Raw genomic sequence first — 24,019 nt, forward strand, 5'->3', positions numbered from 1 at the left:
AGTTGGAAGGCCAGAGGCGATGCCTTAGAACGGAGTTACTGGCAGTTTTGAGCTGCCCAACATGGGCAATTTCTCTGCAAGAGCAGTATGTGTTCTTAACCACTGAACCATCTCTTCAGCCCGTTAATCCAAGAAAGTCTTAGTGTTGGTATATTTTTTCCTTTGGAGAGTGGGTGTGAGTATAGATGAAGTAATTGGCCATGAGTGTGGGGTGCTGGTTGGGTGGGAACTTTTAATTAATGGACATACTAACCACTTGGAGATCTTGAAAAGATGTGGACTCTGATTCAGTAGGTCTGGGTTTGGACGTAAAATTCTACATTTGTAAGCAATTCTCAGTTGATGATGGTGTCTTTGGTCCCAGGACCATAGTCTTGAGTAGCAAGCATTATGCTGTACTTTTTGTGTGTTTTGAGACATGGTCTCATTGTTTAGCCTAAACTTGTCTTCAGCTTGAAATCCCTCAGCCTCTTGAAGTCTGGGATTACAGAGCTATGATACTACACCCACCCAGTTTCCTGTACTTCGGAATACATCTGAATTTTTCTTTTTAATATTTTATTTGTATTTCATGTGCATTCATGTTTTACCTGCATGAATGTCTGTGTGAAGGTGTGGGATCCCTTAAAACTGGAGTTACACACAGTTATGAGCTGCCATGTGAATGCTGGAAATTGATCCCAGGCCCTTGGGAACAGCAGCCAGTGCATTCAACCATTCAGCCATCTCTCCAGCCAGCCAGCCTCCCTCCCTCTCTCCCTCCCTCGGCTAGTTGAGGCAGGGTCTTGTTATATAGCCTTAGCCTCGAACTCATGATTCTCCTGTCCTAACCACCTAAATTCTGGGATCACATGCATGTGTTACCACACTAACCTTGACATTTATCATAACTAGAAATGTTTACACTGAGTATGGTAATGCCCACTTGTAACCCCAGCATTGCAGAGGCTGGGGGAAGGATAGTTACCACTATTAGCTACATAACAAGGCCCAGTATCAAAGAAAATGGTGGGAGCTTGATAGAGCTTGCTGTCTAAAACCTTATGCAGCTGAGGCAGGAGAACCACAAATTCAATGCCACCTGGGCTGCCTAGCAAAACCCTGTCTCACAAACAAAGCAAATGTTTTAATTTAAAACTTTTGTAACTGTTTAAAATGCAGGCTAATAGGTCTATAGAGGCCCAGGAATGGTTAAAGCCACCAGGTGCTACTCATGCTAATAGCTTGCAGACCACTTTTTGAAAACAGAAATACAACCTTTAAAGCTGGACCTAGAGCCGGGCAGTGGTGGCGCACGCCTTTAATCCCAGCACTTGGGAGGCAGAGGCAGGCAGATTTCTGAGCTCGCTGCCAGCCTGGCAATGGCTCAGTGGTAAAGACAAGCATAATACTCAGCTTTGGATTCCTAGAGCCCACACAAGTCCTGGGTAGCATGATGGCGTGCCGGTTATCTTAGCCTTCGGGAGGCAGAACCAATGGCTACCTGGAACAAGCTGGCTGGTTAGACTAGCCAAATTTGTGAGCTCTGGGATCAAGTGGGAGACTTTATGTCAATATACCAGGTGAAGATTAAGGCACCTGATCTAATGCACAAACACACACGTGCACCCATATGTGTAAACAGAGCTACACAGCACACAAATATGAAAAGGAAACGAAGCTGGACTTGGCCCGCTCCTATGATCCGAGAGCTTGGGAGGCTGATGTATAATTGCCACAGTTTGGAGGCTGGTTCATTTCAGACCACTAGTCAGGGCTATGGAGAAGGTCCTGTCTCAAAAACAAAAACAAAAACAAAAAACCAACAAAACCCCATAGCCTTTATCTGCTCTGAGGTGCTTGGCAGTTGCCATGGCTGGAAAATGTCGCATGTTCAGCCTGTTTGTTTGTTGATATCCCTTCTATCTGCAGAAACTACTTCCCCAGAACGGAGGTGTGTGAAATGTCTTTGTCCCCTAGGATAGAGGTGGTAAGTGTGGGAGTCACCACCGAGCCTTGTCAGACCAGGTAAGTTGGGAGACAAGGCTGGGGTTTTGTGAGAGGAGTTTCTTATGCTTTGATGGCTACAGTCGTACTCTTTGAGGCACCACGTATGCTTCCCTGTAGGTGGGAAGCTGAGACCGATGAAGTGGTCCTGCAGCGGTGGCAGAAGCAGATAGATTATGGCAAGTGCATACCTGGGTACTAGAACTTTCTGCAGCAGGTCCCCAGGTGAGTGCAGTTGTAGGCAGGCACAAGGATGCCAACCAAATGGCTGTAGCTCCTTGTCAGGTGCTGGAAGATAACTGGAAAGTGGGTGCAGAGGGACTGGTTCTCCTGCCGTCTAGTCCCCAATACATTTGAGATTTCTCTCAAGTAGAAGCGTACTTTCCCAGACGGCTTTCAGGGCTTGCCATGTCCCCCTCCCCCTTCTTTTTAATCATTTAATGTGTGTGTTGGGGGAGTGCAGATGTGCTTGTGGAAGTCAGACGGATCTTTACTTCCAGGACAGGCTCTTCTGGGGATCAAACTTGCTCATCTGGCCCTCCTATCCTAGCTAGTGGTTTTTAACCTCCGAAGTCATCTTGCTGTCCCCCACATTCCTTTTCTTATTAATTTTCTTTGTTACTGTACAATGGAATGGTCTCATTGGGATGACTTCATTATATGAAAGTATTTCACTATTATTTGTTCATTTAACTTTTTAAAGCTTTTATTATGCGTTTATGTTTTCCCTGCATGTATGTCTATACACCACACGAATGCTGTGGAGGCCAGAAGAGGATATCAGATTCCCTGGGACTGGAACTGCAGAAAGTTGTGAGCTACCATGTGGGTGCTGGGAATCAAATCCAGGTCCTCTGAGCTGTCTCAGCCCCCCTCTTCTATTTTCCATATGTTCCAATATTCTCTTATTCTCTCCTCTCTGCTCCCTTCAGACCTTTCACCTCATGTCTCTGTCTCTGTCTCTGTCTCTCTGTCTCTGTCTCTCTCTCTCTCACACACACACACACACAAACGAAATGTATCAAAAGTTGGATATCATCTTTACTCAAGGGCCAGTGTAAGTTTCTGTATCATTACAATTCCCGTCAAAGTGAGCATTACAAGTGAAAATTATTCCCCACCCCTTCCCTCCCTCTCCCTCCGTGTCTCTCAGACAGTCTCATGTAGCCTCAGCTGGCCTCAAACTCTCTATGTAGTTAAGAATGACATTGAACTTGCCTCCACCTCTGAGGGCTAACATTTCAGGATGTGCCACCAGGCCTGGCTTCACTAAATTCGCTGGATTGGAGCATCATCCTGTCCTTGGGTAATCCTGTCTAGGCTTCTGATTTACTGTGATAAGCAATGAGCAGTGTTCCTTTCCTTTGACTTCAATCTGACCCATATTTGTCATTGTCAGGGCACAGCGACAGCCGGGTTTTCACCCTCAAACACTAAACAAAAACAGGAGATACAGCCGCAGATCCTGGGATGCCCAAATCAGGCAATGGAGAAGAGCCCTGCATACCTGGGACCCCCCCCAAGCCATCCTCTCCATGACAGACAGGCTGAGGAGTGTGTTCACTAATCTGGCTCCTATGAGTGGTGTGGTTTAAGTCCTACTTTGTCCACTGCAAAGATTTGGGTTGTATAATTGGGGGTGGGGGGTGGTATCTGCATGAGTGTATGTTCTCTCATTCTGCTGCCCCTCTAGGAAGGCAACAAAGCACTTCCTAAGGCCATTGGCTTCTACTCCTTAAGATGATCTCCTGGTAGCTGGCCCCAGGACTCAGAATCCTCAGAGAATTGGAACAGAGGTGAGAAAGAGGCCCAGGTAGTGTCCTCTGCTGAAACCACTGGCTCAGGAAAATAGATGGGGTTTGACCTGTGAGAGCATAAATAAGGCATAGTCCAAAGGAGACGGGGCTAGAGCTATACGGCCTCCCTGGGTCTGATCTCTCTTCACGAGAGATGAAGGAACTGGGCATGGTGGTGCAAAATCCTGTGGGCTCTGGGAAGGTGAAAGTAAGAGGAACAGGAGTTTTATTTATGTTAAATAACATAAAGCTAATTTTTATAAAACATTAAAGCAAGAGTTTATTACTGACATTAACAGTGGGATCAGGATTTTAAAGCCAACAACATCAGCTCCATGAGATCCACTTGCCAAACAAACACAAGACCTGCAAACAACAAACAAACAAAAAAGCAAAGCAAAAACCTCCTTGAAAATCAAGAGAGGCATAATATGGGCAGTGTTGTACTGTACAGCAGGCCATCTGAGATGGCACACACATGAAGATCATACTCACAGGAAACAGTGCAGCCTTCCAAATGAGTCCTCACACATGACTTGCAGTGGTTTTCTTTGGCAGTAGTGAGCTCTATCAGTTCCTTGCCCTTGTTTTAGTCTCCCTCCTTCCCTTCATTCCTTCCTTCCTTCCTTCTTCCATCTTGCTCTACTTTTCTTTTTTCCTTTTTTATTTTTTATTTTATTATTTCTTTTGGTGGTGGCAGTAAAAGATAGCACTTCACTCTGTAGCCCAGGCTGGCCTAGAATGCAGTGTAGCCTAGGGTAGCCCTGAGTTCATGGCAACCCTCCTTCAGGGTCTCACGTGTTGAACCCTTGATTCAAAGTGTGATTATAACTTTGAACCAAAAAGCCTGACTCGGTTCCTCTCAATGTTTTGCAAATAAGCCAGTGCCCACTTAACTTTCACATAACCATTTAACTTTAGTAAGCATGGTTAGTAATAAAAATGGAGCAAGGTAGTCCATGCCCATACTCTCAGCACTGAGGAGGCAGAGTCAGGAGCTCAGTGAACAGGAGGCTAGCCTGATCTATAGAGTAAGTTTCTGGACAGCCAGGGTTCATGTGAGAACCTGACTCAAAACAAAGCGAAACAAAACCCCAAACCAAGGGGTTAAGAGTCTCCAATTTCACACCGGGTATGGTGGCACACACCTTTAATCCCAGCACTCGGGAGGCAGAGGCAGGAGGATTTCTGAGTTCAAGGCCAGCCTGGTCTACAGAGTGAGTTCCAGGACAGCCAGGGCTACACAGAGAAACCCTGTCTCGAAATACCAAAAAAAAAAAAAAAAAAAAGTCTCCAATTTTGCTATGGCTTTACCTACCACTTGAGCAGTCATTTAGCCTTTCAGGGGGTTTGTTGACAGTTTCCGTTTGGTGATCGAAAGGAAAACAGTAATATGTTTACTTAAAGTATATAGTGTAACTAGACATGGGCCATTCATGGCTATAATCCCAGCATGTAGGGAGCGGAAGCAGGAAGAACAGAATTTAAGGACATCTCTAGCTACATACCAGGATTGAGCCCAGCCAGAGCTGTAGGAGACCCTGTCTCAAAAATAACCGAGCAAAGTATGTCGCACAGTGCAGTTGTAGGAAACCATGTCTCCTTTACTCTTTGTCAAAGGAAAACACACAACTCAAAATAAGTCTCCACACATACACCTTTAATTTTGTTTCAGGTTTCGCTGTGTAACGCTTGAGTGACCTCTGCAGTTGAAATGCTGACTGGCTGACCTGGAGGGCCGAGGCAGTCTTCTTGCCTTTGCCTCCAAAGTACCAGAATTTTAAACGTGTACCACTGGCCCAGACTTCCCACCTCAACTTTGTAATACATTTTTTAATTCTTCTTTTTCAGTTTGCATACTTGAAGCTTCCTGCTTCCTCCCCGGCCCTGCTCAAAGATGAGGCTCTCCATCACTAAGTCTGTTTCCCTATCCCAGATGAGGGGGCTTCAAAACACGCAGAGTAAACACTTGACTTTTAGGGATTTGCTGCTACAACTGTAATAATGAAATGACTGGGATTACCACTTTCTATCCGACTAAAAAAAGGAATCTGAAACTCTGCCCTACAGTGATCTGAGCATGAGAGCATTGATTGAAAACTTTTTTTTCCCAGCTGAGACCTCCAATTTACAGAAGAGCCAGGAGCCTCTATGGGCTTTCTTCCCTACTGATATCAACATCCAGCCTATTGAAAAAGGACTTAAAACTTTGCTTGAGGTGGGAGGTGGTGATAGTGGTACATACTAAAAATGTGGTTTCCAGTTCCTGAAGAGGAAATACAGTACTGTTGACATCGGTTCCTCCTATGTCAGCTTCCTCCCTCCTTCTGTCTTAAGTGGTCCAGCCAGAACCATCCTGCTCCACCCCCCATACACCCCGCAACTGAACCACCTATGATGTCATAATCACAATCCCATTACCTCATCCTGCTGGGGGGGGGCGGTAAGGAGGATAGGGAAGGGAGGGAGTGAACAGCCTCGGGTCCGCCTCAGCTTTACTAAGTGTTTTGGGCAAGAACAAATTACAGAGCAAGGGGACACAGCTCCGCAACCGTTATAAATCTCAGGTTTATAAAAGCTATAGTAGATCCGGCAGCTAGAAGAGGGGCTCCGGGTACTCAGAGCAGGCCTTGACCGGCGCTTGGACTACATTTCCCAGCAGCCTTCACGCCGAGGATCAGTCCTTGCCGGGGGAAGGTGGGGGGATGCTTGCAGAAAGGTGGCTGTGTCGGAAGGGAAAGGAGGCCAGGTGAGAAGACTGTGGCTAATATTGTTTCGTGGCCTGAGATGAGTCGGATAGTTCCGTTGGGAGGATGGTTTGGTGGAAAGAGTGGACAATGGCTTTGTTTACCTTTATCCGACATGGCTTCCCCTACGGGCTTCGTGATATGCTTCCAACTGGGCCTGTCCACTTTCTACGATATTTTGGAGGGGGTGATTAGTTAGTGAGGAGACACTCCGGTCCCCAAACCACAGCTCTAGGCTCCTTTCCGACGGCACTATTCTGAAAAAGATTAAGGGAGACACCACGTAGGGCTCGGGCCTCTTCGGCAGGTTCCGGGGGATTCTGCGAATAGACGCGATCCCCTTACTCTCCTCAAAGGCCGGTTGGTTCTTGCCAGCGCCTTTTAAGGGCACCGTGGGGCGAACGGAGCGCTCAGAGCTGCTCCGGCCGCGGCCCATGGAGCTGTAGGAGCCGCGGTAGGTAGCGGAGGGCAGGTGGTGCTGGGGCCTCGGGGCGGGTACCGCGACCGTCCCTCCCTCTCTCCCATCCCCCAGTCCAGCCGCTGGTGCGGCGGAGCCTCCCAGGCCGTCTCGGCGGGAGAACCCGGGACCCGGTGGGGGAGGGGGTGGCGGAGTGCATGTCCCAGACCCTCCCCATCCCCTGCGTCCTGAGTTCGCTTCCCGCGGTCAGATGGGGAACCAGAATGGAAAGAAGAGAGCGACAGTCTCTCTGAGCAAACCCTGGAGTGCCCCCCCCTCGGGGGGCCAGTAGATGCCCCATGCCCCACCCCACGGGGACAGGCAGGGCAACAGAGGGAGAGGTTGAAGATTAGAGGGAGCCTAGTCGTTTGCTTTTTCGTCGCGGTGGGGGGATGGGTGCACCCCACTTGTCACCCCTGTCTTCATCAGAGCCATATGGAAGAAGAGCATTCTAATACCCATTTACCTTTTTCTTGCATCTCCCTGCCTCGCTTATGTTTTCCTTCAGTTTCTCCCAGAGGTGTGGGACCGGGAGACCTGGGGGGAATGTCCCCAGGGGATTTGTGACTTTCTTTTCCCCTGGCCTGACTGGATCTTAGGTCGTCCAGGTTTCGACACAACCTAAGTATCCCTGAAACGCAAGTGTCAGGAGTTGCTTCCATCCAATAGGAGTCGGGGGGGGGGGTCTAGTCGTCATCTTGGGGGGTTGTGGTGGAGGGAGATTCTGGGCAGAGAGTTAGGCCTGGTGGGGTTACTGGGAGGGCCGAGCGGCCTGCTTGCTCAGTGAAGGGCTGAGCCTTGTGCCAGTAACGTTCAGCTGAGAAGTTTTAACTTGTTTAGTGAAATGTTGAGAGCTGTCTACCCCTCAGATACACAAAATGGAAGGGAAGGAAGGCTGCCAGAGAGGGCTTCTCACACTTTGTAAATGTCTGCTTGAGACCGAGGAGGCCCCTTGCAGAGCTGGTTCACCTTCTTTTGTGTCCTGGTTTGATTCCTTATGGCTTCCGTTCTGTTGCCCCTCTCAGCCTGGCCTGTTTTAGGAAACTCAGGCTGAGAGTATCAGCTGCGTGGTGGTAGTTGCATTGTTCCAATTACCGCTGTGTGTGGCCACATCCCGACAATTAAAATGCAGAAAAAGAGAAATCACCCTCTTCAGCTGCTGCTAGAGAGGGCTGGGAGTTTGCTGTTTGTCCAAATGCCTCACTGAAAGGCTTGCAAGTGTTTTTCACTCCCTGCTCCTCATGGCTGGTCAACCTGGAGCCTGGAGTCTCTCTAGGGTAAGATTCTCCACTTAGGTTCCCATCTTGTTCATCATTTTTGAGGGCAGAGTTAAAATGGGAGCAGAAGTGATTCAAGCTTTAGCTTCTCCCACCAGAACCCAGGGGAAGCAGCTGAAGGGAGTTGGTTCTCAGGAAGCTGGGACTTTGTTGGGAACGGTAGGGATAATTACGCATGGAAACCATAGTTAGCTAGAGTGATGATTGACGGCTGCGCCGTCCTTCCAAAGAACTCCATCCACATCCACAGGACCTTTGCTCTTTGTCATGTGCCTCTGAAGTGACACCCTCGTTTTTGCAGTGGGTGGGCTTCTCCAAAACATCACAGGAGGAAGACCCCCTTAGGCTTCAACTTAGCGAGCAAGTGACGGAGGTTGGCCTCCAGCCAGAGAAAGACGCATAGCTTTCTTCATCCTAGTGATACCACCTCTTTAGGCACACCAAGGCTTGGAAGAACAGCAAAGGGAGAGAGAAGAAACAACAGTCTGTGTGAACTATTTTATATAGGCCAGTTGGTAAGCTATTTTGATATTTCATGTGGCCTCATTCCTGTGATAGAGTAAGATCGTTATACCCATTTTACATATGGGTAAGCAGGAATGTTATATGGCTAGCCAAACTTGCCTGAGCAAATTGGATTAAGGATTCGGTGATGGTGGCAGCTTCTTTTTTTTCCTTCGGGGCTGGCCTTCATGAACTGTTAGCTTCTGTTTGCTTTCATCTCCCAAGGGCTGGGATTACAGGTGTCTGCCCAGGAGTTAGCTTTCTTGGCTGACTGTTCTCTGTGCCAGTTTAATGCTCCACATACTCTGGCCTTGCCTGTTGGTCACTGATGGGAAGAGGTAGAACAAAAGGCATCATTAACCTCCCTCCCCTCTCCCTCAGAGCAAGGCCAAGGCCCCTTAGGTAGGCAGTTGTGTGGGGTTTAGAAGCTGCTCTTTGATAAAAGTTTGCTTCAGTCATAAGGAAGAATCCATGGTCTTCAAATGGAATCATGAAAAACAAAACAAAACAACTTTGTTGGATGAAGTCATGAGTTGTTTTTAATATCCGTAGAGTTGAAATGTGATTGGAACCGACCATTCTTTCTCATTGGGTAAGAGAATAGCCAGCAGCATCTACTAGGAAAGAGATATATATCAGCTGTTCATTTAAAATCCTCTGTAGTCTGACCTGAAACTGAAAGCCCAGCCCTTGCTCCTCTCTCTGTACTAAACCCCTGTGGTTTAGAAGGGTTTTTCTGTTTGTTTGGGGTTTCTTTTTGTTTTGTTTTTTGTTGTTGTTGTTGTTTTCTTGGCTTCTGGCTGTAAGATAAAGAGAATATTGTGTTAATTCAGTATGGAAATAACCATTTGGACATCTCTCATTTGAGCTGTTTTCTAAGTGGTGCTGATATTCTAGGTAGACACAACAGAACTTAAGCCAGGTTAGAAACGGTAAGTAGGTTTCACTTTGCTTGCCAGCTCCAGTTTATTTGACTGGGTATCTAGAGTGCCAAGTTCAGAGTGTTTCTGAGCCTGTCTTTAAGCTTACCAGGAAAGTGCTATGATCAATTAACGAAGTCTGCCCGAGGCCTGGCATAGGGACACTGCTGTGTGTGTGTATGCCGTGCCTTGTCCGTCTCTAATGTTACTTGGGGCTGACCCCTCTAATTGGCAGGCGCAGCAGGCATGACTGGAGAGGGAGGTCCCAATGGTGCTAGAACGGTGCTGCAGTGGCAGAAGGTGGCTCATGAGTGAGATCCAGGAGAACGACAGGGAAGACATCCACCAATCGCTCCAAAGCGTGCAAGCCAAGTCCTGGGCAGAAACATGATCACCCTGATCACCGAGCAGCTCCAGAAGCAGACCCTGGATGAGCTGAAATGCACGCGCTTCAGCGTCAGTCTGGTAAAGACCCGCATCTCTGCTTCTTCCTCATCTTCCCCTTTTTCTGGAGGCTGTTGCTACAATCTAACCTGTGTTCTGTGTCGTCTGAAATGTGCTTGTACCGGAAAAGCCCACTAACAGCTCAAAACCCAGCCAAGAGAAAGGGGGCAGGGACGCTAAAACTTGGGTGAAAGGGGCTTTGTGACGTTTGAGGTGTGGCTTGTTTCTCACCAACTTTGGGAAGACAATAGGAAGAGAACAACACAGGAGTCTAATATCCTGGTAGCTCATGAATTATAGGAAGAATGTAAGAGTTCTCTAGAAATGTCCTTGTCCTGAACCCAAATAATGATGGTCTCTCTCTTAGCCTTTGCCTGATCATGCAGACATACCCAACTGTGGGAACCCTTTCCAGCTTGTGTCTGGTAAGGAACCTGTGGTTTCTATGTACTATATGTTTGTTTGTGCTTCTGTCCACACATGTCTGTTGTTGGTTTTTAATGGCCAGACTGATTAGCCTAGCTCTAGCTTTTATGATGGTCTTTTTGTTTTATTTTGTTTAGAGACAGGGTCTCACTATGTAGACTAGGCTGGCCTAGAGTTATAGAGATCCCCTGCCTCTTCCTCCAGAGTACTAGTATAAAAGGTGGCCTCCACTCCAACTTGGGTTTTTTGTTTGTTTGTTTGTTTGTTTTTCAAGACATTTTCTCAGTGTAGCCTTTGCTGTCTTAGAACGCGCTTGGTAGACCAGGCTGGCTCTGCCTCTCAAGTGCTTGGATTAAAAGTGCGCACCACCACTGCCTGGACACCAGCTTGGCATTTTGTTGTTTTGTTTCCGTCAGTGCCAACTTCTGAGAGTGCTATTTATCTCTATTGTCCTGCAGGAAAATCATTGGTTAGTTTGTTCTTTTGTATTTAAGGCAGGATCTCGTAGCCTAGGCTGACCTAGAACTCTTAACAGTATTGCGACTGAGTGCTAGGTTACAGTGTGAGCCCGGAACAGTTCTAGAGCTTTTCTAATGTAATTGCCTTGAAGAGGTACTACATATATACATAGTTTAAAAATAGCTAAACTATTACTTTGACAAAAGTTACCCTCTCGTGTTTCTAGTCCACTTAGCTTCTAGCTCTTCCCTAAAAGTACCTTCTGAAAGCAAGTAGCTCAGTGATAGGGCATCTGGCTGGCATGTGAGGCCCTGCCTTGGCTCTTAAGAACTGTGTATGGCTTGGAGAGGTAAGGCCTATTGCAGTTTTTTGTTTGTTTTTACATTTATTATATAAAATGTATGCACAGGTGTGCTACAGTGGGTGGAGGTCAGAGGACCATTTGTAGGAATCCACCACGTGAGTCCCAGGGATGACTGAACCCAGGTCGTTAGGCTTGGCAGAAACAGTCACCCCTTGAGCCATCTTGTTGACCTATAAGTTTTTTGTTATTTATTTATTTTTTTTTTGCTTTTACATTGGTAGGGTAGGGTGGGGTGGGGTCGGGTGGGGTAGGGTGGGGCTGTATGTGCACAGATGCAGAGTGTGGATGCTGAGGTGAGAGGGCAGCCTGTGGGAGCAGGTTTTCTCTCTTCTACCACATAGCTTCTAGGGATTGGGGCTCTAACTCAAGTGACCAGCCTTGACAGCAAGCACATCTATCTGTTGAGGCTTCTTGCTTAGGCTCTGTTTAACTAGTCTTAGGCTCTGTTAACCAGTCTCTTAGACACATACCCAGCTAGGAGTTTTTTCCTTTTTGGTAGTACTTGAGATTGAACCTAGAGCTAAGACATACTAAGCAAGCACTCTATTACGTGTCTCCAGCTCCAGCTCTCCTTACTTCATTTTGAACTTGCTATGTACTCCAGGCTGGTGTTGAATTCCTGATCCTCTGCCTCCACCCCTGATTACGAGGATAACAGATGTGTGCCAGTGTGGCTGGCTTGCGTTTTTATTTTGAGATAGGGTTTGTTTTGTTTTTTGTTTTAATTTCACAGACTAGCTTTGAATTTGTAACCACCTACCTCAGCCTGTGGGATTACAAGTCTATGCCATGAGGCCTAGCTTAGAATTTCTAGTTTTCAAAATATATACTTACAGAGGGGCAGGGTATGTGTGTGCTGTGGCCTGTGGGTGTCAGGTTGTTTCTTTCCTTCTACTGTGCGTGTCTCGGGATGGATTCAGGTCATCAGGCTTAGCAGCATCACTAGCCCCTGGATATTTATATACAAGTAGAAGCAAGTATAAGTCTATCTGCATTCTTACTTTTTTGGCACGGAAAGTTTTCTACTAGTCTGTGTTTCATTGAAGTTTAGTGCACCGTGGATCTGCATTACGTTAACTCCCTGTTAATGTGGATGTGGGCAGTTTGCAGTTTTCTAGTTGGGAGTGTATGTCCATGTATTCTACATGCATGTGTATGTATGGATATGAAAAGGAGCACTGAAGCCAGAGCAGGGCTCCAGATGTTCTCCATCCCTCTGCTTTATTGCGACATGACAGAGTCTTTGACCCTGGAGTTAGGCTGGCAGCCACCAAGGCTGTGATCTCTACCTTACAGATTCCTATTTTCTGTTTTTTTTTTAAAGATTTATTTATTGTTATATGTAAGTACACTATAGCTGTCCTCAGACATTCCAGAAGAGGGCATCGGATCTCATTGCAGATGGTTGTGAGCCACCATGTGGTTGCTGGGATTTGAACTCAGGACCTTTGGAAGAACAGTCAGTGCTCTTAACCACTGAGCCATCTCTCCTGCCCCGAGATTCCTATTTTCTATTCTTTACAAAGGACTGTAGTGAATCCAAGCTCTGTTCCTCATGCTTACACAGCAGGCACTTGCCTGCCTAGCCACCTCCCGAGAACAGCAGTGAATAACGTTTTCCCTAGGTCATTTGTGATATGTGGAAATGCATCTGAAATGTCAGTTCCTCAATTGTGAATTAACCCAAGGCCTGTGGTCATGAGCTAAGTATAAGACAAGCAGAAGCTCTCTAGCCCGTGTAGCTGGGCTGCCTCATATCTCTCCTGAGCGCCTGGCAAAGGAGGTGAGTGGGCAAAAGCTTCCAGTCGCTCATTCTCTCTCTCAGAAGCACTTGTTGAAAGCCAGTTTCCGTCCTGAGGGTCCGTGCTCCCTGCCTTAGGAGGGATAGACATGTGAAGAGCTGTTGACTTCTGTCATCAAGTCTCACTTCATGTTACTTTGATTTGTGCCTTTTCTAGAGCATTCTTGAAAAAACTTAGAAAATAACTCATTATTTTCCCTAAATTGGTCTTGCATGGGAATATAGAGGCAAGAGGTTGAGCAGCTCTTGAGAGGTGGAGGCAGGAGGCTATCTAGCAAATTTGAGGCCAGTTTGGATTACATGAGACCCTGTCTCAAAGAAGGTCACAATTTGGGGGGACTGGAAAGATGGCTCAGTTGGTAAAGTGCTTGCGTTGTAAGCATTTGGGTTTGTTTGGGTCCCCAACATCCACATCAAAGCCTGATATGGTGGCACAGTCTATAATTCTAATACGTTAGTACCTACAGAGGTAGAGACAGGTTGGCCAGCCAGCATATCCAAATTGATGAGCAGAAGGTTCAGTGAGAGTCCCTATCTCAAAAAAGGGGGTGGAGGGAGCAGGCAGAATGTCATGAAGCACTTGGCGACCTCAGTTTCATCCATTGGACCCACATGGTGGAAGGAGAGCTATTTCCCCAAGTTGTCCTCTGACCTTCACATACATGATTGTGCTGTTAGTACACATAACACATGCATATACAGATAAACAAATGTAATATAAAAAATAAAGTGAGGTAGATAGTGATTGAGGGAGACATCAGATGTTGACCTCTGGCTCAACATGTGTGGGCTCTTATCCATACTCATATGAACATGTGCACACACGTGAATAAGAACGTACACACATACTCCAGAAGTTGCAGCTGTGGTTAGAATGCAGTCCAGATCATTTCTTTTAGCCCATTTCCTTTTCTTTTGATTTCCTTACCTTTGGCAAGCACAGGGAGTTAGCCTAGGTTGGCCTCAATTCAATATGTCGCTGACGATTAATGTGAACTCCTTATTTTTTCACCTTCATCTCTGTGGATTCCTAGATTATAGGACCGAGCCCTACCCGGCTTGGTCCTCCGGTCTTTGGCTTTAAAAGAAGGCCTCAAGCCAGGCAGTGTGGTGCACACCTTTAATCTCAGTGCTTGGAAAGTAGAAGTAGGTAGATCTCTGAGTTTAAGGCCAGCCTGCTCTACGTACTCAGTTTTAAGGCAACAAGGCTACATAGTAATACATAGACTAAAACAAAAATTTTTTTCAAAATTGAATAATGAAGGCCTAAGGAGACAGGAAGCAGAGTATATGCACAGACAGACAGAGGGACAAAGGCAGCCCAGAGGCTTAGGGTTTCTCAAGCACGTGTTCTGCCATCAGCCCCGCAGACATCCCATGGCCTTTCCTAGGAGTAACAGTGACTTCCTCCAGACAGCGCTGCCTGCCTTACACCCCTGAAGACAGAGAGGGAAAAGGCCAGAGGAGGAGAGCAGGCTGGGAGCAGGGAAGGTTAGGTTGAACGTAGAGCTAGGGGGTGAGTGGGAATAGACACACAGGTTGGTTTGTCTTGGGTTTTTGGGTTTTTTTTGTTTTTTTGTTTTTTTTCCCCAAGACAGTGTTTCTCTGTGTAGCCCTGGCTGTCCTGGAACTCACTCTGTAGACCATGCTGGCCTCGAACTCAGAGATCCACCTGCCTCTGCCTCCCAGGTGCCAGGATTTAGAGGCGTGGCATTACCACCTCACAGCTCATACAGGTTTCTTGATGACTGCATTTTTGAGAGGGAGTGGCAGACAGTGTATAAACATTCTTGGTGCCAGGTGGGTTCTCAGGCTGCAGGTAGCATGGTGTGGGTAGGTTTAGATCCTGTTCTGTTCCCTTAATAGCTGTGCCTGTTGACCTTGGACAAGCACAGTCATAGTACTTCCTTCATGGAGACTTTTGAGAAATTACATTCTGTGGTTCGGTAGCTCTTAGACTATGTTAGCCATTAACCCTTTTGCTTATGCATGCCTTTCAGAAGGTGCTTCCTGGAGGGGCCTGCCCCACTGTTCCTGTGCTGAGTTCCAGGACAGCCTCAACTTCAGCTACCATCCCTCAGGCCTAAGCCTGCACCTCAGACCACCCAGTCGGGGAAACTCCCCCAAGGAGCCGCCCCTCTCCCAAGTACTGAGCCCCGAACCCCCAGACCCAGAGAAGCTTCCTGTGCCCCCTGCCCCTCCATCCAAGAGGCACTGCCGCTCCCTCTCGGTGCCTGTGGACCTGTCTCGCTGGCAGCCGGTGTGGCGGCCTGCCCCCTCCAAGCTGTGGACTCCCATCAAGCACCGGGGCAATGCTGGAGGGGGTGGGCCGCAGGTGCCTCAGCAGAGCCCTCCGAAGCGGGTCTCCAGCCTCAGGTTCCTCCAAGCTCCCAGTGCCTCGTCTCAGTGTGCCCCAGCCCACAGACCCTACAGCCCTCCTTTCTTCAGCCTGGCCCTGGCCCAAGATTCCGCTCAGCCCTGCGCCACCTCCCCACAGAGTGGCTCCTGGGAGAGTGATGCAGAGTCCCTGTCGCCCTGCCCACCCCAGCGCCGCTTCTCCCTGTCACCCAGCCTGGGCCCACAGGCGAGCCGCTTCCTGCCCTCTGCCCGGAGCTCCCCCGCGTCTTCCCCAGAGCTGCCCTGGAGACCCCGAGGTCTCCGCAACCTTCCCCGAAGCCGCTCACAGCCTTGTGATCTGGATGCTCGCAAAACTGGCGTCAAGCGACGTCATGAGGAAGACTCCCGGCGCCTGCGGCCTTCCTTGGACTTTGACAAGATGAATCAGGTGGGACTGGCAGACCAGAAGCTATTTAAACATCTCCTAGTTCCCCACCTTCTGGCAAGGCCTCCCTGGGAACTCTTCTGTCTAGAGTTTATACAAGAAAACCACCCTGGAAGTATTGAATTTTAACCTTTAATGTCTTCTGCCTTGTCAAGTTAGTCCTTGGTATTCTAAAGAAACTAGACTGAGGCCTTAAGCCTTCAGACAGGGATCCTAATTGTCCTGCCAGAGTCACTTTTCCTCTTCTCTGAGAACTCTAGACCCCAGCATTCCTGTCCTCAGTGCCTCCTCCGCGGGCTCAGGGCTGGTTTTGCTCCCTGGCTTCAGTGCCTCCTGTCAGCCTTTGGGAGCTTAAGCAAGTTGAGCAGTGGCTTTCTAAGCCCTAAGCTGAGAGCAGCCACTGTGGGTGACTTGTCCTTTTTTGCCATAGTTTTCCTTCCAGATCGCTTGGTCATAGGGCTCTGAGAAGTTGTTCTCTTAGTCATCCAGCTATTCAGAAAGCATTCATGGCAAAATCTATGTGCTTGAGTCTGCTTAGGCACTGGCAGTGAGTGGCCAGATAAGCAGATGGTGGTGTGGCCTCCACTGGACCTTAAATTGAGAGGGTTTTGTTGTTGTTGTTTTGGGTTTGGTTGGTTGGTTGGTTTTTCTTTTTCTTTTTTTTGGTTTTTCGAGACAGGGTTTCTCTGTGTAGCTCTGGCTGTCCTGGAACTCACTTTGTAGACCAGGCTGGCCTCGAACTCAGAAATCCACCTGCCTCTGCCTCCNCCTGCCTCTGCCTCCCAAGTGCTGGGATTAAAGGCGTGCGCCACCACGCCAGGCCTTGGTTTTTCTTCTTTCTCTCTCTCTCTCTTTCTTCCTTCTTTGTTTGTTTGTTTGTTTGTTTCTTTCTTTCTCTCTCTCTTTCTTCTTTCTTTCTTTCTTTCTTTCTTTCTTTCTTTCTTTCTTTCTTTCTTTCTTTCTTTCTTTCTTTCTAAGGTCTTTCTATGTAGCCCAGGCTGGCTTCAGCCTTTTGAGCTATGAGGTTTCAGATATCACCACGCCCCATCATAACTCAGCTCTATTCTTTTTTGTGGCTCTTGTGTGAGTGAACCTGTGTTCTTAGGCAGGCTGTGTAAATACTTTGCCACTGAGTTAACAGTACTCGGAAGAGCTTCTCTTCATTGTGGCTTTGGGTTGGTTTTTTAAGCCAGGGTCTCATAGTTACAGTCCTAGCTGGCCTAAATGCACTGTGACAGGCTGCTCTTGAACTGGCAGATATCTGCCTGCCTTTTCCTCATAGGTGCTGGAAACTGGGCCAGGAGGTGGTGCAGGCCTTTAATCCTGCTCATGGAGGCAGGAGACAGGCAGATCTCCCTAAGTTTGAGACCAGACTGGCATACAGAGCAAGTCCCAGGACAGCTGAGACTACAGAGAAACCCTGTCTTAAAAACCAAAATGAACCAAAAGGTGGGAACTGGGGTGCCTTCCCCAGAGAGTGTACATGTACACTAAATGTTCCAGATTTTATGATTTGGAACCTTACTCTAAAGCATAAACTTTCAAGTGTAACTGAGATGAACACTTTACATTTTGGAAGGCCAGGAGAGATGGCTCAGTGGCAAGAACATAGGCTGTGCTTCCAGAGAACCTGAATTTGATTTCTAGCACCTACATAGTGGCTAACTGTCTGTCAGTCCATTTCCAGAGGCTTCGAAGTCCTCTCAGGCCCTCTGCAAGCACACGGAGTACATACATGTAGGCAAAACACTCAACACAGAAAATAGAAAATCTAAGGGGGTTTTGTTTGTTTCTTTGTTTGTTTTATTTAAGTGACTTTGGGAAATTACTATCTTTTTTTTTTTTTTAACTTTGTTGACAGAAACCATACTCAGGAGGTCTCTGTCTCCAAGAAACAGCCCGAGAAGAAGGCAGCAACGTCTCTCCACCATGGTTCATGGCCTGTAGTCCCCCACCTCTCTCTGCTTCCTGCAGTCCCATCGAGGGTTCATCCCAGGTGCTGAGTGAAAGCGAAGAGGAGGAAGAGGGTTCTGTGCGGTGGGAACGGCAGGCACTGAGCAAGCGGACATTGTGCCAGCAGGACTTTGGGGACCTGGACCTGAATCTGATTGAAGAAAACTAAAAGTGAGAGGCTGCTTCCTGGGCCCATGCAGACTGTGTAATGGCTACTAACACCTGTGAGGGCCCCAAGGCTGAGGGCCCAGCCTGGGAAAGGGGGTGAATGGAGGGCTCCGACTCAGGGCAGCCCAAGTCTTCCTGCTCCAGCAAACTCGACCATGCCAAGAGACTGGCCGGGACAAGATAAATGGAGCTGGTGGCGGGAGGGACAGCCCCAGAGCAGACCCTCCCCATGGCGGCCCTGAGTGTGAGTATCCCTGCCACTAAGAGCAATGGGCAGGGAAGGAAGGGGTCTGCGACCCCAGCTCGGGGAATTTCACTAGCCCCTTTGCTTCAAAGGGCACTTGTGTCTTAGAATTTGGCCAGGGTGGGGGGGTTCAGTCAGCCTCCTCGGAGAAATTGTGTGAGTGTGTGTGCGTGCATGGGTGTGTACTTGAGGAAAGGTGCGCTGGTTTGTATAGCCTTAGGGAAGGAAGGCAGTTGCTCCTTTAACAGCAGAGCATCAGGATACCCCCAGAATCTTGTGGGGTTTTTTGTTTGTTTCCTTAATATAACATTGGGCTTGTTCAAGGTGTCAAGAGGAGAGAGGTTTTTGGGTTTTTTTGTTTTTTTGTTTTTTGTTTTTGGTCTTAATAGCTCTGGAGCCAGGCTTTTAAGTTCATAGCATCACTGCTCTGCAAATGGTTCTGTTTTGGGGTCTAGCAGAATCTTTTGAGTACTATGATTCCAGCTAATGGGCTTTCCTGAAGTCCCGCCCTCTCCCACTAGATGAATCTAGTATTGAGGCTTGAGGCCGTCCCCACACTTGTTTTCATTGTCTAAGCTGTCTGCAGCCCGCCTCTCTCGCTCGCTGAGAAGCTGCAAGCAGATGGACAACTGAGGCAGAGCTGAGGGGCTCGGGCGCTCTCCTCTTCCCCGAGGGGACCTTTCCTTTTCCGATCTTTAAGTCAGAGACAGAGTTCCTCTCCAGACCAGCAGCAGGAGCAGTGACATTATTCCCTGGAAGGCCTTGAGGCCACCCCCAGCACTGCCTTTTGGAAGCTGGCTGTAGGGAAACTTACTCTTGCAAGATCTAGGCCCGGTCTCTCTCTGATCTGCTTGAAAAAGAGGTAGGGTGTTCAGCATTTAATAGTTTGCTTGTCTTCCACACTTGCCAGGAAATGTTTATTTGCTTCTAATTGGCCCTGAGAGACCACAGAGAGGCTGGGGCTCACCGAGGGATTGACTTGGGATGTATAAAGCAAAGGCTATGAGAAGCAGCTGGGAGTTTGTTGTTGTTGGATTGAATTTCTTTTTTTGTTTCTCACCCACAACTTCAGCCAGTGCAGCAGATCCCAGTGGTTGGAGGGATGGACTTGACGATTACAGTTACCTTGGTAGGGTTGGCACCTGTGGGCATGCATATAGAAGCTGCCACTATGCAGTCTGTGAGGCTTTGTTTACCCTGTATAGCGAAATTGGACCTGCCCTTCCCAGTTGTTATAGTAAGGGCACTTTTCTGTTCAGTTTCCATGGTGTCTTAAGGCCCAGTTCCTAGTGTTACGGAAGACAACTAAGATCATGTACTTTCTTCCTTGTGGAATTGAGCCTGATGTTTCATGTCTCCCACATGCTAATAGGAAGACTATAGAGGCCTCAGACTCTTTGCCTCCACTTCAGGGGAGGTGGCCATGTCTTCTTAAACCTGTGACCCTTAGAGGTTCTGCCTTCCCAAGGCTCCTCCCTGTCTCCTGGCTAGTTACCACATCTTACCACTGGGCTACCAGTCTCTAAGGGCCTAAGAGAGACTCTCCTGAGAATTCAGGGAAACTGAGCCCAGGAGTTATCGTAGGTTTCATCTTTCCCTGGTTTTCCCTCTTTGGTCCATAATTTCCCTGGTGCCAGCTTCTTTTCCACCTGGGGCATCCTCATCCCTGGGCTCTCTGCTGCAGATGGCAATGTCAGCCTCCAGTAGGTCACTGGCAGTGCCAATGGGGTCTCTGCGGGCCCCAAGTTTAAGTGAAGGCAGTGATTCTGCCTCCAACCTGGCTTTCCCAAAGCCCTTAGGTCACCACCCTTAGGGAAGGAGGCCTACAATTGTCATATTTTAATTCCATTACTTTAAGTCTGGAATGTTAAACTAGGCGGAACTATCATCTTGCTTCCCAGTTTAAATGCCTCTGGCCCTGGAACAAGCCTTTTCAAGACGTGAATCATTTGTTTTACACAGTAGATCTGTCCCAACAGTTCTGTGTAAACCAAACGCTATTTTTTAATGCATTTGGACTGCTGACCATGGAAAGGCAGCCTATGATTGCTTCTTTTGTAAAGCAAGCAACTTCCCTCTACTTTAGCCAGTTTCATCATTTGGGTTTTCACACAGTGGGCTTACCCAGAGTGGAGCATACCTCCGGGGCTTGTGGCTGCTGCTGTGTAGACGTCTGCATCTGTGCTGCGTGTGTGGTGTGGCTGGCCAGCAGGTGAGTCTTACTGCGTGCGTGAGTGAAGCCACTCCCAGGCTGATGCTCTCCTCCTGTGCCCGGTGACTGCCCAGTGGCAGCTCTAGCTGCCCTTCATTCCCACCTGCTGCCAAAGTCCCTGTGCTAATGGGATTACAGAAACAAAAAGTGGAAAAAAAATTTTCGTAAACTTTGTTTTATATTAAAAAATCCATAAGTCTGTGTGTGTTAAAACATGAGGTTCTGCCTCTGTGGCTGTGTTTGAAAAAATAAAGTTTTATTAGAATAATCCATTTTCCCAAGCAACCTTGTGTACTATAGTGTCTTTTTCCCTTATATGTGCACACATGTGTGCACAGACATGCACACACAAACACAAACACATAGAGGGAGAGGAAGAAACAGTGAAGGTCACTTAACTTCCCAGTCCCTTTAAAGGCCAGGCCATTCCAGAAGGGCAGTATCTGGTCACTAGACTCTCTGTGATCAGACTCTGTTACCTGGGATTCTGTCGATATGGCTTGGTCCCTATTTCCCTGGTACTTAACACACGGTCTTTTCTGACATCAGTCCATTTTTCCAGCTAGTTAAAGTCAAGTGCTATTACATTCCAGTTCCCTGAGATATGCCTCATGGGACGGTTAGAAACCTGACTGGGCTGATTCATAGGTTTTGGGTGAGAAAGAGAAAGTTTCTTCACATGCTGTATACTGGAGAGATGGGAATGTAGCCATCAGAATTTAGAGTCTAAGGACCTGGGTAACTTCTTCCTCTTAAAAATCATGTTTGCAGAATTATTCTAACAAGCAAAGCTCTTTTGTCCTAAAAAAGGACACCTTCTCTAATGCTTTTGTTTCCTGAATCCTGCCTTTCCTATCCTGCCCTTCCTATGTTAACATTTTCCTAATGTGTATGGATGAAATATAGCTACTGAGCCAAGCAAGGGCCTCTTTCTATACTGGGTGTAGGAAGAGTCAAGTTGTGTAGTTTACATCCCTTTCTTGCTTCCCATTTGTGGCACTCATCTTGGAACACTAATGAAGTGTGCAGGGCAGGACTGGCCTTGCTACCTGGAGCAGGAACCTTTGGATGAAAATTCCCCAGAGTGGGAGTTGTCTCCTGCCCTGGAGACTAAGACGGAGGGGTTTGGAGATGACGTACAGGGTTGAAGAAGCGTCTGTTACCTTACAACTCTACTGTTTCACCTTCACTAGAGCAAGGGAGGGAATGTAAAGGACTAAAGTGACACGGACGTGGTCCCTTGTTCTTTTTTACTTTTTAGCTTTATAGTTGGTTTCTAAAGTTTTCCCTTGTGTTATGCTGTGTGTGCATGTGTGTGTTTGTGTGTGTGTGTTTCTGGGGACAAAAACAAGGAAGGGAATACACACTATATTCTCTCACTTATCTATATTCCCAGCTCTATGGTTCTGTTTTCTATTAATTTTCTGAGAGGTCAATTATGTTAATCACTTTCATTGCTCAAGTCTCTTATAGGAAAGAAGTTAAGTTCTGTGAGGGCAGGGATTGTTTTATTTTGTGTTATGGCCTCAATGCTTTGGAAATCTGGCATATTTTACTTGTTGGATGAATTTCTCCTTTGCTCATCCCATTCTAAGCTTAAATATAGTTGTCACTGGTGCTGGTGAAAACCAGCCTTAGATACTGGAGGATGGGAGGTGAGGGGTGGTGATTAAAACTCCTCCATTGGGAGGGAAAATCTTCAGGAGTTAATTTTGGTAGAAAAGATGCAAGGCAGATAGGTTCTACATGGATTCACCGGTTTCCTTCTATGAATAATTTATGTGCCATGTGTTCTAAGGATTCACAGTCCAGACCTCAGGTTTGCTATGGGAGAATAGAAGTTACAAGGGATAAGATGCTGGGGCATGCTTTTCATCAAAGGGGTAGACTGATCTACATACTTAATTCCAGGCCAGTCTGGGGTATATACTGAGACACCCAACCCCCAACCCCCTTTTTTTTAAAGGATTGCAAGCACAGGGAAGAAGTTTTTGTTTCCTTGGAGCTCCACAGGGTTGCTGTTAGGATGACTTCTCTAGATACAAAGTTGGTAGTTGGTGTCTCCTATGCCAGTGTTTGCTTTAAAAAAAGGTCAAAGGTCTAAACAAGGTTATGGAGAAGGAGATAACTAGGTAGTCACGGAAGCTTTGGGCTGATGGAAGAACTCGCCACTTTTACAGCAACTGGTGTAGTTTATTACTAGACCTTGTCTCTTTCTGGCTTATATATCCTTAGTCTGCATATTCGAGAGACTGTTAGAGAGAAGGCAGTCTAGCATCACCAACATTAAATGCTGGAGAGTCTCCAGTGCCTACTGTGGATTAGTATGGCCAAATGTCAGCAACTTGCCTCTACATTACCTTTTCTGATTGGGATTGAAGAGTATCTCACACCTGAAATAGTTCTAATACATGTTACTGTACTTTCTTTGCCTGCAACCCCATTATTTCCATGGCAAAATGAAATGCTACCAAGTCAGGTGGTCTCTTTCCTATTCCTCCACAAATTGAGTAAAGCTTAATAACACTGGAAGTCGGGCTAGAGAGGTGGCTCAGAGATTGAGAGCACTTGCTGCACTGTTCTTGCAGAGGACCTGGGTTCAGTTCCCAGCACCCACATGACAAGTGTTTTATAACTCCAGTTCCAGTGATCTAGCACCCTCTAGTGGCCTACACACACACACAGAGGCAAAATATTTAAGACACAGTACATAAGTAAAAGAGGTGTTTGTGTTGGTTTTTTTGAGACAGGTTCTCACTAAGTCATCCCTGGCTGACCTAAATCTCCCTAGATAGATCAGGTTAGCCTTGAACTCGAAGAGATCTGTCTGTCTCTGCTGGGGTTAAGAGTATGTGTCACACCTGGCTAAAAATCTTCAAAACCCAGTAAAATTGGCCCATTAGAAAAGGGAAGAAGCGCTACAGGTTCAAGGCAAAAAACTAAGATGTTAAAAGCACACTGTTTGTTGGTCTTTGGCCAATGGAAATCACCATAATCATATCCAATGGATGTTAAGCATTGGTCAATGGGAAAGGAACCTATCAAGAACGGAATTACTGATGAGCCAAGGAGAAGGAAGATAGTGTTCCATGCGGTGGATACTTCCTAACATATCCTAACATACCTGTTTTAAGATAAATGACTCTTTTATTGGGGTTAGTAGTCTTTGCTCAACACATCCATCTTCTAGGTACCTTGCCTCCTCTCCCCACCCCTTTAAGTCTTTGGTGATGTCTGAGGAGAGCAAGCTTAAGCTCAACACGTGACCACTTGAAGAAAGACTGGAACCAGGGATGGGGCGACTGGGCGGGGAGGAAGATGAAGGACCCGCCCACCTCCCCGCCCCCCAGTGGAAATTGCAATTCCCCTCCTGACCGCAGGAGGCACTGCAGGCCCCAGGGAGGTTGGGGCGGAGCACTGTGAGGGGCTGAGAGCTGCTGCCCAGCTCCGGAGCGCTGGGGGCGCTGTGTGCAGCCGTG

General features: G+C 47.4%; 1 protein-coding gene, 1 long non-coding RNA gene and 1 pseudogene across 8 annotated transcripts; 2 read left to right on the plus strand and 1 right to left on the minus strand.

Moving 5' to 3' along the window:
- The first annotated feature begins 1,942 nt into the window (after positions 1-1,942).
- Positions 1,943-5,743, plus strand: LOC110284649 (annotated as a pseudogene).
- Positions 5,744-6,331: 588 nt separating this feature from the next.
- On the minus strand, positions 6,332-6,994 carry LOC110284650. Its single transcript, XR_002376970.2, has 2 exons — positions 6,634-6,994; positions 6,332-6,505 (listed from the first exon to the last, which is right to left on the minus strand). It is a non-coding gene; the product is annotated as an uncharacterized LOC110284650 (long non-coding RNA).
- Positions 6,458-20,821, plus strand: Fam53c (family with sequence similarity 53 member C). Of its 7 annotated transcripts, XR_003835460.1 has the most exons (6): positions 6,896-6,983; positions 9,923-10,152; positions 10,499-10,556; positions 15,182-15,966; positions 17,825-18,328; positions 20,444-20,821. XR_003835460.1 is itself a non-coding variant. In XM_029472001.1 (5 exons), exons 2-5 carry the CDS (start codon positions 10,075-10,077, stop codon positions 18,083-18,085), a joined length of 1,182 nt encoding a protein of 393 aa, XP_029327861.1. In that variant the 5' UTR covers positions 6,458-6,531; positions 9,923-10,074; the 3' UTR covers positions 18,086-20,821. The 7 variants fall into 7 exon arrangements, 6 of the variants coding, with proteins under 6 accessions (XP_029327861.1, XP_029327863.1, XP_029327864.1 ...); XM_029472001.1 differs by lacking the exon at positions 6,896-6,983 and adding an exon at positions 6,458-6,531 and having other exon boundaries at positions 17,825-20,821; XM_029472003.1 differs by lacking the exon at positions 6,896-6,983 and adding an exon at positions 6,458-6,531 and having other exon boundaries at positions 15,185-15,966; positions 17,825-20,821.
- Positions 20,822-24,019: the final 3,198 nt, after the last annotated feature.

This window comes from Mus caroli, chromosome 18 (assembly GCF_900094665.2).
Source record: "Mus caroli chromosome 18, CAROLI_EIJ_v1.1, whole genome shotgun sequence".
NCBI classification, from domain to species: Eukaryota; Metazoa; Chordata; class Mammalia; order Rodentia; family Muridae; genus Mus; species Mus caroli.

Excerpts from the sequence above, each read along its gene's own strand:
- Fam53c (XM_029472001.1), top strand. The coding sequence starts at position 10,075 with ATGATCACCCTGATCACCGAGCAGCTCCAGAAGCAGACCCTGGATGAG. Across the intron at positions 10,557-15,181 it reads CCCTTTCCAGCTTGTGTCTG|AAGGTGCTTCCTGGAGGGGC; the intron begins GTAAGGAACCTG and ends CATGCCTTTCAG. Across the intron at positions 15,967-17,824 it reads ACTTTGACAAGATGAATCAG|AAACCATACTCAGGAGGTCT; the intron begins GTGGGACTGGCA and ends CTTTGTTGACAG.